The sequence below is a fragment of the Papio anubis genome, chromosome 3 (assembly GCF_008728515.1).
Source record: "Papio anubis isolate 15944 chromosome 3, Panubis1.0, whole genome shotgun sequence".
NCBI classification, from domain to species: Eukaryota; Metazoa; Chordata; class Mammalia; order Primates; family Cercopithecidae; genus Papio; species Papio anubis.
Genome location: NC_044978.1, coordinates 66,535,532 through 66,549,232, shown reverse-complemented (window position 1 = coordinate 66,549,232; position 13,701 = coordinate 66,535,532). Strand labels below are relative to the sequence as shown.

General features: G+C 38.3%; 1 protein-coding gene across 11 annotated transcripts in view; it reads left to right on the top strand.

The window, feature by feature from the left end:
- Positions 1-13,701, top strand: part of SPATA5 (spermatogenesis associated 5) — a 405,297-nt gene that overhangs the window by 37,780 nt on the left and 353,816 nt on the right. For all 11 annotated transcript variants that reach the window (XR_004182692.1, XR_002522188.2, XR_002522189.2 and 8 more), the window contains one exon: positions 13,160-13,314. Coding sequence is in view for 8 of the 11 variants with exons in the window: in XM_021938774.2 (XP_021794466.1) it covers positions 13,160-13,314 (155 nt within the window). In the remaining 3 variants the exon portion in view is untranslated. The remainder of the gene's footprint in view (positions 1-13,159; positions 13,315-13,701) is intronic.

The following is a 13,701-nucleotide window of genomic DNA, read 5'->3' as shown; positions in this document are numbered from 1 at the left end:
TTAATTTATACAAATTCTGTTTTTCAACTTACATGTTATTTTCAAGAATAACATTTGTTGTGTAAAATAGGATACGTTTATTTAGAGTCCAGAATCAATACTCTAGAGTGGGAAAGAATCTGAAGGCCTGTGGCAGGGGTCTCCAGGATCTCTTATGGCATAGCTTTTGCAAATCAGTAAACTTACCTTTTGTTCTTTTCTCATTTCTAACAATCCACCATACTTTATATCCTCACATACTTACAAATGAATTAATAAGTTGGATTTAGGTTTATTTAAACATGTTCTTTCATATGTATAAGACTGAACTCTGGAGACTTGGAATTTTATCTTTTATTATTCTATAGGGTCTCCTAATCTCTAAAGTGCTATGCTCTGTCTCGTCTCTATTTATATGCTGTTCCCCCTGCTTGGAATAGTTGGCTGCCTCTTTGGCCCCAATTCCCATTTTATCAGGTTAACATCAATTCACTTTTCAGGCCTAACTACTTGAACTTAGATATATGTTTCAGTTTTTCATTTGTGAAATAAAGGAATGTACTAAATGATTTCTGTGAGAGTTGTTAGGTCAACTAATCCTTCCTGAAACTGAGTTCGATGTTCCTGACATGTGTTTTTGTGCCACTTTGTTCTTTCCATGTCACAGTACTTGGCATAGTTTATAATAACTATGTGTTATGATGTGTCTCCCCTATTAGACTGTTAGCGCAGTGAGAGATTGATTTGCCTTCTTGTGCATCCTCATATGTAAGAGCTTGGTACATTTGTTTAATAAAGTAATTATGTCTTAGGAGGTTCTTGTTGAATATTTTGAGTGAATAGATGAGTTAATATTGAAAAGAGTGCCCATGAAAGAGTAACTCCCGTGGCTAATGAATATATCTTCCCAGTGGCTTTATAATATAATAATACTTGAATAATTGCTTTCCTTTAACATGAATTGTAACGGAATTGGCAAGAAATATAAGAACAGTGGTTCCATTACTGAGAACTGTTTTTTAGAAATATTTTCAAAACCAGTTTGGTGCAGTGGCTCACACCTGTAATCCTAGCACTTTGGGAGGCCAGACCAGGAGAATAACTTGAGGCCAGGAGTTTGAGACCAGCCTGGGCAATGTAGCAAGACTCTGTCTCTAAGAGAATTAGAGACAGAGTCTCTAATTAGCCAGTGGTAGTGGTGTGTGTCTGTAGTCCTAGCTACTTGGGAGGCTGAGGTGGGAGGATTGCTTGAGTCTAGGAGTTGAGGCTGTAGTCAGCTATGATCGTGCCACTGCAATCCAGCCTGGGTAATAGAGCAAGACCTTGTCTCTTAAAAAAAAAAATCAAAGTAATGGCATGTAAAAAATGCTGTTATCTCTCCTCAAGTTTTGTTTTTCTTCTTTAGTCACGCTGCCTTTCATACCAAACATATTCGTTTGTATAAAATATTCTGGCAAATCAAAACTCTCTGTGAGTACTGTAAATCATATAATCTATATTTTGTATTCTAGTATATTTTGCACACTGGTCAGCTTATAAATATGTTCTGCGATGATTCTGAGCCTGATCAGAATTTCTTTATAGAAAATTCCCAAAACTGATTTTAGTATTTTTTTAAAGAGATGGGGTCTTGCAGTATTGCCGAGACTAGTCTTAAATTCCTAACCTCAAGTGATCCTCCCACCTTGGCCTCCTGGAGTGCTGGGATTATAGGTGTGAGTCACTGTATCCAGCTCCAAAACCTTTTTTATGGATTTTTTTTTCCCTAGATCATCATGGTTTTAATTATTCTGATTATAAAGTACTCTAAATAAAAATATTTTCCTGTTTTAGTAATAAAATATTAAGGAATAAACTTCATTGTATATATGCATATGGATACTTAGAACTGAGTTTTTTCATTTTATTAAATTTTTTTTTAATCAATAGACTTTTTTTAGAGCAGTTTTAGGTTTACAGAAGAATACAGCAGAAAGTACAGATCATTTCCATATAACTTCCCTTTTTCCCAGCTTCTCCCATTATTACTGTCTTGCCTTAGTGTGGTACGTTTGTTATAACTGATGAGCTAATACTGATACAATGATATTTCATTTTAAATTGCAGTTTATAATTTCTAAAACTACCATCTCTCTTATTTGAACCAGCTTCTGTGTTGTTGCTTTATTTATAGTTTTTTTTCCTTTCACCACACTTTTTACATACCTTTAAAAATAAACTTCTTTCTTGAAGTATTACATATATACATAAGAGAGCATAAGCTAAAAGATCCACGTATTTTCCAAAATGTACACACTTGTGTAACCACCACTCAGATCAAGATACAGAGCATTACTAGCTTCGTGGTACCCCTCTCAGACCCTTTCCCAGCCACTACGTGCTCACCTCAACCCAAAAGGCAGCTACTCTCCTGGCTTTGAATGCCATAGATCAGTTTTGCCTGTGTTATCCTCTCTTCTTTCACTTGTTTTATGGTTTGGGAGCTTCATCATTTTATTCTGTATAGCAGGAGTTCATTTTATTGCTGAATTCGATTGTTTAAGTATTATGAGTAATGCCATGAACATTCTTGCACATGCCTTTTGGTGCACAAATGTATGCATTTCTGTCTATTTGTCTAAGAGTGGAATTATTGGGTTATAGGATTCTTTTTACTAAGTACTGCCAAAACATTTTTGTAGCAATTTTACCAATTTACCTTTCTACCTGTTGTGTGTGAAAATTCCAGTTGCTTCTCGTGCATGCTGACATGGAGTTTATAGCAGTATTTCATTGTGGTTTTAGTTCCCTGATGACTGAGACTGAGTACCTTTTTATATTTGAATTGAGCATTTAGATATCTTTCTTTGCGATGTGCCTGTCAAGTATCTATTCAGTTTTTCTGTAGGGTTACTTTTTAAAAATATATTGATTTGTGGAAGTTATTAATATAGCTTAGTTGTGAGACCTTTGTTAGATATATGTATTTTAAATATCTTCTACTCTGTGGCTTGCATTTTTATTCTCTGTAGTATCTTCTAAGGAACAGAAAGTTTGTAATTATGTATTTATTATAATATATATTGATATAAAGGATCCGGTTCATCAGTCTTTTCCTTCATGGCTGGTGATTTTTATAGCTAGCTTAAGAAATCTTGGTCAAATCTACTGTTAGGTATATTTTCTCTTATCTTCTTGATGCTTTTATTGTTTTTCCTTTCATGTTGCTATCTTCAATTGCTTCACTTTTTTCATATAGATATGTTTTACCAGTTATTGAAATGACCATCCATTTCTACCTTGCTTCTGTGTTACCTTTGTTGTATATAAATCAAGGGTTTGTGTTCATTTTGGATTCTCTGCTCTGCCTCATTGGTCTCTTATCCTTGTCCACCATACTGAAATGTCTTTAGTACTTTCAGCCTTAGTAAAAGTCTTAATTTCTGGCGGGTAAGTGATATTTAAAAAAAAAAAAAAAAAAGGTCATCAAAATTTTCTTGACTATTGTTGGCCCTTTGCATTCCCATAGAAGTTTTAAAATCAGTGTGTCAGGTTCTTCCTTCTCCCCATGTAATAAACTGACTTGCATTTTGATTGGAATTATTAAGTCTTTCAATCAATTTGGAGAGATTTGGGAAGTTAATACCTTGTAATCCATGAACTTCTTAGATCCCTTCATTTTATTTTAGATTTTCTTTAATTTCCCTCAAGATAGTTTGGTAGTTTTATGTGAAAAGTCTTGCATACTATTCATTAGATTTATTCTTAGGTACTTTGGTTTTTTGAATGCACTTATGAATGGCATTTTGTAAAATTTCACTTGTAATTATTTTATGTTAGTATAGTCATGGACTGCATAATGATGTTTCAGTCAATGATAGATGTTATATACTACGGTGGCCCTATAAGATTATAATGGAGCTGAAAAATTCCTATCACCCAGTGACATCATAACCATTGTAAAGTAGTAGTGTAATTAGTATTATTATTTTTAAATTTGGTGTAGCCTAAGTGGATAGTGTTTACAGTAGAGTATAGTAATGTCCTGGACCTTCACATTTGCTCAGCACACACTCACCGACTTACCCAGAGCAACTTCCAGTCGTATAAGCCTCATTCATGGTAAGTGCCCTACACAGGTATAACATTTTTTAATCTTTTATACTGTATTTTTTCTGTACCTTTTCTTTTTCTATGTTTAGATACACAAGTACTTACCGTTGTGTTGTAGTTACCTATAGTATTGAGTATAGTACCATGCCGTACAGGTTTGTAGCCTTGCTGTATAGTAAGCCATACCATCTAGATTTTCATAAGTATACTCTTTGATGTTTGCACAATGACAAAATCACATAAAGACACGTCTCTCAGAACATATCCCTGTCATTAAGCAATGCATGGCTATATCTAGAAAAAGTAAAATAATTTTTTTTTTGTTTGTTTTGAGACAGAGTCTCGCTTTGTCACCCAGGCTACAGTGCAGTGGCAGAATCTTTTTAAATCTTTTATACTGTATTTTTACTGTACCTTTTCTTTTTCTGTGTTTAGATATACAAATACCATTGTGTTACTGTTCCCTACAGTATTGAGTATAGTAACATGCTGTACAGGTTTGTAGCCTAGGAGCAATAGGCAATACCATATAACCTAGATGGATAGTAGGCCATACCACCTAGATTTGTATAAGTATACTCTATAATGTTTGCAAACAACAAAATCACATAAAGACACATCTCTCAGAATGCGTCCCTGTCATTAAGCAATGCATGACTGTGTCTAGAAAAAGTAAAAAAAAAAATTTGTTTTTGAGACAGTCTTGCTTTGTCACTCAGGCTGGAGTGCAGTGGCACGATCTCAGCTTCTTACCGCAACCTCTGCCTCCGGGGTTCAAGCAATTCTTGTGCCTCAGCCTCCTAAGTAGCTTAGTAAAGATGGGGTTTCACTATGTTGGTGAGGCTGGTCATGAACTCCTGACCTCAAGTAATCCACCCGCTTTGGCCTCCCAATAGAAAAAGTAAATTTTTTTGTATTGACTGTGTCTACCTACCTTGCCAAATGCACTTACTAGTTTTAATGGTGTGGGCCAGGCACAGTGGCTTATACCTATAACTCCAGCACATTGAGAGGCCAAGGCGGGAGGATCCCGAAAGCCCAGGAGTTTGAGACCAGCCTGGGCAACATAGTGGGACACCATCTCTACAGAAAATTTACAGAAAAACTGAGCGTGGTGGTATGCACCTATAGTCCCAGCTACTTGTGAGGCTGAGGTGGGAAGATTGCTTGAGTGTGGGAGGTTGAAGCTACAATGAGCTGAGATTGCACCGCTACACTCCAGACTGGGTGACAGAGGGAGACCTTGTCTCAGAAAAACCACAAAAAACAAAATTTTAGTAGTGTGTATGTAAGTTCTTTTGAGTTTTTTAAATCTATCAGTTGTGTTATAGTTTTCTATGTATACATTTCAAATAATGAGTTTTAAATTTTATTTTGTTAAACTCTATACCTATTTTTTCTTTTCCTTGACTTACTGTACTAGATAGGACCTCTGATGGTATTTAATAGAAGTGGTAACAATAGTAATCCTTATCTCATTCTTGATTTAAGAGAAAGTTTACAAACTGTTACTTAATATTAAGAATTTTTTTATTATTATTTTTTTTTTGCTGTATGTGTGATAAGGAGGTTTGTATCTATTCCTAGCTTTTAAAAAAATATAATTAATGATATTTTATCACATTTCTACATTTATTGAGATAGTCTTGTGATCTCTTTATTCTGTCAATGTGAAGAATGATGTTGATTGATTTTTAAGTGTTACATGAATCTGACATTCCTGTAATATAGCCAACTTGTCACAATTTTGTAATTCTTTTTAATGTATTGATCTTTTGGCTGATGTTTTGTTTAAGATATTTGCACCTATGTTCATGTGAGAGATTGACCTGTAATTTTTTTTCTTGTAATACCCCTTTAAGATTTGGGGAGCGGGATTATGCTACCCTTGTGAATCAAGTTGGGAATTATTTTTTCTCTGGAACAGTTTTTAAAAAATTAATGTCATATTCATCCTTAAGTATTTGGTGACATTTATCATTGAAACCATCTGTGCTTAGAATTTTCTCTGTGGGAAAGGTTTTAATTATAGATTTAATTTCTTTAATATCTATTGAAATATTCAAATTGTATAGTTTTTTTGTTTGTATATTAGTTTCGGTAAATTTTTTCCCCTAGAAATTTGTTCATTTTATCTACATTTCAAATTATTTGGCATAAAGTTATTCCTAGTATCCTCTTATCTTTTTAATGACTGTAGGTTTTGTAATGATGTCTGCTTTTTCATTCCTAATATTGGAAATGTATCTCTTCTCTCACATTTTCAGACAACCAGCCTGTGGCTTTATTGGTTATTTTTTTTAATTTAGCATTTGTTTTATTCATTATTTCCCTGCTTCTTTTTTCTTTTTGGTTTAATTTCTTCTTCTTTTCCTAATTTCTTAAGATGAATGCCTCATTGACTGTCAGTCTTTTATTCTGTGTACATTAAGCCTACCAGTGTCCCCTTCAGTACTGCAGTAGCAGCATCCTACAGATTTTCATGTTATATTTGTATTATTTTTCAGTTGAAAAAATTCAGTTTTCATTATGATTTTTTGTTGAACCATGAGTTATTTAGAAATGAATTAACTGATTTTCAGATATTTGTGTATTTCTTAGCATTTTTTTGTTACTGATTTTGTTATTCATTCTCCTGAGGTCTGAGAACTATGCTTTATGATTTCAGTCTTTGAGTTACATGGAGACTTGCTTTGTGTCCTAGCATAGGGTCAGTTTTGGTAGATATTCCAGGTATGTTGGAAAACAGAGTTATTTTATTATTTTGATGTTGTTTTTTAATCTATGCCAATTAGGATAAGTGAGTTAATTTTGTTTTTCATATCTTCTGATATCTTCTATATATTCTGTTTAAAAATTTTGGCTTATAAGGCAAGTATGTTAAAACCTGCAAGCAAGGTCTGTTTCTACATTTAGTTCTGTTTACTTTTGTTTTATATATTTTGAATTTTGTTATCAGGCATGTATTAATTTAGAATTTTGTATATTCTTGGTGAATTGGCCCTTTTATTACCCCAAGTGTCTAGTGATGCTTTTTACTTAATGCCTGTTTAATAGTAGATATAGGTGCACTGTTATCCTTCCATGTATATTTCATTCTGTGTATATTTGCATAGTATTCCTTTTATTCTTTTACTTTCAACCTTTCTATATTCTTATATTTCAGATACATCATTTGTATGCAGGGTAAATTGGGGTTTTATTTTTTTTAATCCAGCTGCTGTTGTCATTGTTTAAATTCAAGTACTTAATACATTTATATTTAGGGTAATACCTTAAAATACTTAGGTTCAGTCTACTTCCTTATTTGCCTCACTTGTTGTATATTTTTTTTCCTTTTTTTTTTTCATTATTTTGGAATAGGCAAGTATTTTTATTATTTTATCCTCTTCCCGTTGTCTTTTTAGTTACACATTTTAACTTGGCCTTTAGTGAATATCCTACGTTTGTCTCCTTGGCTTATCAGGGACTAGTATGCATAGCAAACCTTGCAACACATGTTTACTTATTATTTGGGTACATTAAGTTGTGCTATGTTTATTACAGAATCAGTCTTTGTACTTTACTTTTTTGGAGACAGGGTCTCACCTGTCACCCAAGTTGAGTGGCTGAGTGCAGTAGCATGATGATGGCTCACTGCAGTCTTGACTTCCTGGGCTCAAGCAATCATCGCATGTAGCTAGGATTACAGGTACATGCCACGAAGCCTGGCTAATTTTTGAATTTCTTTTAGAGATGGGGTCACACTATGTTGTCCAGGCTAGTCTTGGACTCCTGGATGCAAGTTATCCACCCGTCTCAGCCTCCCAAAGTGTTGGGATTACAGGTGTGAGCCACTGTGCCCAGCTTGTACTTTACTATTTTTTAACTTCTGAAAAATTCCATGTTTCTCTTGCCTTTGTTTTTCCTCCGGTAAAGTACTATTTTCTTTCTATGTTCGGAGGAGTGGAGATTTTATCCAGCTTAAGTTCTGTAGTTTGTATTAGCAATAATAGAGATTTTGGTATTTTATAAATACATTTATATTACAATATTAAGTATACTTTTAAAAACCACATATTGCCTGTGTTTTCCAAACCCCTTCCTTAAATGAAAATAATGTCTCATTTATTGTCCAATTTTATGTTTGCATGATATAAAAAAATGTGGCAGGCAAATTATTAGACCATTTTACTTGTTTCAGTTTTTCTGTCTCAGTAGAGTGATGTATCTGGTCCAAGTTAGAAATATTGGCAAGTATTGCCAGATACTATCTGGCACTGAAGTATTTTGATTACGTCCAGTTATGTTAGATGTTTTAGGAACATCTTAAATTTTTTTCAGGCCACAAGGTGCTGTTTGATACAACATAGCACTGCATAGATACTCCTCAACTTATGATAGGGTTATGTCCTGAAAAAACTTGTGAGTCAAAATATGTGTGTAGCTGACTTGGAACTGTGGCTTGCTGTAGCTGCCCAGTGTTGCAAGAAAATTACTGAATTCATATTGCTTTTGTACCACTGTAAAGCAGAAAACTCTTTTTTTTTTTTTTTTTTTTTTTTTGAGATGGAGTTTTGCTCTTCTTGCCCAGGCTAGAGTGCAATGGTGCCATCTCGGCTCACCGTAACCTCCGCCTCCAGGGTTCAAGCGATTCTTCTGCCTCAGCCTCCCAAGTAGCTAGGATTACAGGCATGCACCACCATACTTGGCTAATTTTGTATTTTTAGTAGAGATGGAGTTTCTCCATGTTGGTCAGGCTGGTCTCAAACTCTCGACCTCAGGTGATCCACCTGCCTCGGCCTCCCAAAGTGTTGGGATTACAGGTGTGAGCCACCACTCCCAGCCATAAAGTTGAAAACTCTTAAGTTGAACTGTAATATTTTTTAATGCTTCTGCTCCATTTAACTAATGAGTATGTTGAGTAGTAAATCAACCCAATTTATCATCGTCTTAGTCCAGTTTGTGCTGCTATAACAAAATACCACATACTTGGTAATTTACAAAGAACAGAAATTTATTTCTCACAGTTCTGGAGGCTGGAAAGTCCAAGATTAAGGTGCTGGGAGGCTTGGGCTCAGTCTCTTTGCATCCAAGATGATGCCTTGAATGCTGTATTCTCTAAAGGAGAGGAACATTGTGTGTCCTCACATCGCAGAAGAGTGAGATAGAGTGAGCCCACTCCTGCAAGCCCTTTTTATAGCTGCATTAATCCATTCATGAAGGTGGAGACACCTATCTTTAGGCCTCACCTTCCATCAGTATGTCATTAGGGATTAAGTTTTAACATGAGTTTTGGAGGAGACAAAAAAATTCAAATCATAGCAGACATAAACATGTCAAGAATTGTAAAGGGCCTGAGGTTTTACTCTACTTGCTGGCTAACAGATTTTGTTAGTGCCTGCGGAAGAGTCAAAGGACAGAATATTGCAGCAACATAATTAGCTAGGGTAGCAGCATTCGTACCTGTTCTGGAGCCTCACTTTTCACAGAGTGATATAGAGGGCTCCCTGACACCTGAACCTGTATAAGCTTGCATCAAAGTAGGGGAGCCTTGAATTATAGAACCTGAATCTTTTATAATGGACAGTAAGCATGTCTATCCTTTGCTTTGGAGAGAGACACTTTATTTTCCTGCTTACCAACATCCTTCAAAAGATAGTCTTGAACAGAGGCAGTCGGTGATTTTATTCTCAAGCAGAAATGCAAGAGATGTGAAGAACCATCTTTCAGCATTTTGTAAGGCAGAAAAAGCAAGTGGGTATTTGTAAGATGGCCTAAATAAGTGACTTGCTGGCTTTAGGAAGCAGGGGATCTATTTTTGGAGCTTCTTTGTACTATTCATTGCTTTTTCTTGGTAGTGAAAGATACTCAGCCCTCTGTTTTGTGGAGTTTTGTGTCTTCTTTTTATTAATGCTTCTGTTTATATATAAAAGTTCAAATAAGTGAAAACAAAATGATGGAGTGGTATCATTTTTATTTAGTAAAACTGTATTGAGGTATAGTGTTTTGAACAAGAAAGGTTAAAAAACCATGGGAGCTAGCTGGTGTTCCAGGACAACTTCAGATATTCAGACTGGGTTTCTGAGAGATCTCTGAGATTAAACTCCTTCAAACTGAAATTTTATTAAACAGTCTTAACACAAAGAGCATCTAGTGACTTACTGTCTTCTAGACTAAAGGTTATCACAGATCAAAGGGCTCTAAATCTCACAACCTAATGGAGGGAACATTCACTCTTGTCAGTGTTTAAACTTCAAGCAAATAGCAAAGACAAGGAACTTAGTATCTAACTTCTCAAGTCAGCATGATATCTTTGAATTTATTTTGGATCTCTCTAAATTTGACTTTGTTGACTATCCTCCTGGCTGCTTTAGTACCTTTTATTCTACGTCATCCTATTTTTCCTCTGCCTTTGAAAACCATCATTTCTTTTGATGATATTCAATTGATGGGCTTTGCTAAGATTGAGCCTTCTACATTTATTCCTCCATCCCTGACCCCCTCACTAGCCTCCCCTTATAGATCTCTCCATTGCTATAATATCACATCTTACCTGTATGCACATCACTCTGAAGTTTGCTTTGCTCTTGTATTCCAAAATCACATTTCCAACTGCCACCTGAAAGTTTCCTTGAAGGTGTTTTCCCAATACCTTAAAACTTTGTAATTCTAGTTTGAATGTATTTACCAAAAGGGCAGGGGCAAAAGCATGTTTTAATTTTAATATTTTACTCTTTTAAAAGAAGTTCCCCAAACAAATTATTTTGATAAATCTTTATGGCTTTTTTTATGGATGTTGTTTTGTAAATTCCATTTTATATTTGTAAATTATGCTTTCTCATATTAAATATTTGTCATATTTTCATTGATAAAACTAAGTGCTTGGATTTTTACATTTATCCTTCACAGTCTTCCACCTCCCTTCCCACCTCTCATCCCCTCCCTTACAAGGACAAAATGTTTTAAATGCTGTAATCTTGCATGGGGTTTGGGTTTTTTTATTATTTTTATTGGTGATAATTCTGTCACAGGATCCTTAGGGTGTCACTTTTCCAGCCAGAAACCTCTGTGGCTGGTGGCGCCTCTGCCTGAGTTTTGCTTGGACCCACTGGGCTTTTCTGCCCACTTGGCCCAGCAGGCTATACTTGGCTTGTGCTATCGGCCTGGATCCTACACCTGCCAAGGGTGAGCCAGGCACAGAGCTGTGAAGAGGGTGTGAGTGAGCCTGAGGTCCGGCCACTGCATACAGCCAGGCATGCTGGCTGCAGTGGAGTGGACAGCTGTAGGTGCAGGCACAGTCGCCAGCTCTGTGTAAGGATGTGGCTGGACCAGGCGTACCACAAGTGTTTTCCCCCGTGGGCACCAGGGAACGTGGTGGTACCTGGAAGCTTGGAGATATTGGAAATAGCAGAGCCCCAAAGAGAGTGTCACAGCTCTGGTGTCACAGCTCTGATCACAGCCCTTGCTTCTGGGCTCCCCAAAGGGCCACAGCTCCTCTTCTTCTTGTTACCCGTAATGTGGTGACCAGTGGGCCTGTTTCAGTCCTGTTTGTGTTATAGCTCTTTCAGTCCTGCCATTTGGCAGGTCCTGAGTTCTTGTCCAGCCTTCAGGAAGAATGAGGTATGTGGACAGCTGGAGGGTGAGCAGGGCAAAGAGTAGCTTCATTGAGCAACAGAACAGCTCTCAGGAGACCCGAAGTGGGTAGGTCCTTCTGCCATCAGGTTGTCCTGAGGAGTGTCCAGCTCTCAGCAGAGAGGATACCTGGAGTGGGTAGCTCCTGTCCACAGGCAGGCCGTCCTCACAAATGTCTAGCTCTCAGCAGAGAGGACACCTGGAGTGGGTAGCTCCTTTCTGCGAGTAGGTCATCCTGACAAGTGTCCTGCTGTCAGTGGAAAGGAGACCCAGAGTCGGTAGCTTCTTTGTGTAGGCAGGTTGTCCCAGTGTGTGTCCAGCTCTCAGTGGAGAGGAGACCCGGAATGGGTAGCTCCTATCTGGCATCCTGACTAGTGTCCACTTCTCAGTGGAGAGGAGACCCAGAGTGAGTAGCTGCTATCCTCAAGCTGGTCAGCCTGATGAGTGTCCAGCTGTCAGCAGAGAGAAGACCTGCAGTGGGTGGCTTCTTTCTGCAGGCAGGTTGTCCCAATGAGTGTCTAACTCTCAGCAAAGAGGAGAGCTGGAGTGGGTGGCTCCTTTGCATAGGCAGGGTGTCCCGACAAATGTCTAGCTCTCAGTGGAGAGGAGACCCAGAGTGGGTAGCTCCTTCTCAGAGCTGGTAGTCCTGACTCAGTCCTGGCTGAGTCGAGTTTTTATGGGCTTCAGAGGGGAGGAAGTGCATGCTGATTGGTCCATAGGCAGACCCAGAAAAAGCACCGTAAGTTCTTGCTCTGGGCGACAGACTCTACCCAGTGCTGACAGCCTGCCCTCCATGCTTCAGGGTGTCCCTGGCTTGAAGGTGGGGCTTCACCAGGGACTCACTCCTTTCTGCCCAAGAGCCTCTCTGCCTCCTGCTGCCATCAATCATGTTGTCCATGGTGCCTGGACTGTTCGTGCTGAGGGGCGCTTGCAGAACTGCGCCGAGCCACCCTTAGCCTCCCTCCCATGCTCATTGGCACCCAAAGTCTGGAGGGGACCAAGGTGGCAGGGAGCTGGTGTGTCAGTGCCACCTTGAGCACATGAATACCTAGGTGGATCATGACAGTGGCTTGGCTCAGCCTTAACTTTGTTCTGAAATCAGAGCAGGCAAAAAGTTTTTCTGGGATTGGGGAGAGACCAGGCAGTAGAAGCAGGCACTTCGGAGCCTGTTGGGGGAGGGGGTACTTCCTGGGTTCTCGAGAGTGGAGGGATACCTGGGTCCACAGCCATGGCTGGGTGGCTGCAGCTGTGCCTGGGTAAGTGGGGCTCCCACCCCACCAACTTGGAAAAGAGCAGGATTCCTGCCTGCTCCCAGCTCCCACTGGCTTCATGGAGTATGCAGCCCTGGCCATGCCTCCCCCACTGCAGCCAGTGTCTTCACGGAGACCACTCCAGATGGGCCACCGGAGCCATCAATTCAGTCTGTATTTATTAAGGAGAAGACAAATCTTGTGTTACTTTCGTCTCTTTGTAGGTCTCTGTGCCTTGCGGAGAATCCTGAAAAAACAGCCTAACCTCCCTGATGTCAAGGTGGCTGGACTGGTGAAGATTACTCTGAATGATTTCTTGCAGGCAATGAATGACATCAGACCCAGTGCCATGAGGGAAATAGCAATTGATGTCCCAAATGTAAGTCATTTGTATCCCACACTAGCTACACTGTTTGAATTAAACTCTGAAAAAAATTTAGGGCAACATGGTACAACCCCATCTCTACAAAAAGTACAAAAATTAGAGTGTGGTGGTGCACACCTGTAGTCCCAGCTGCTGCTGAGGTGGGAGGATCATCTGAACCCTGGGGAATGTTGAGGCTGCAGTGAGCCATGGTTGTGCCATTGCACTTCAGCCTGGGTGACAGAGTGAGACCCTGTCTCAAAAACAAAAAACAAAACACCCAAAAAACTATGTTACAATACTACAAGCAGGATACTCCTATTGATACAATCCATTGATCTTACTCAAATTTTTTCAGTTTTACTTGTGTGTGTGTGTTTATTTAGTTTTATACAGTTTTAT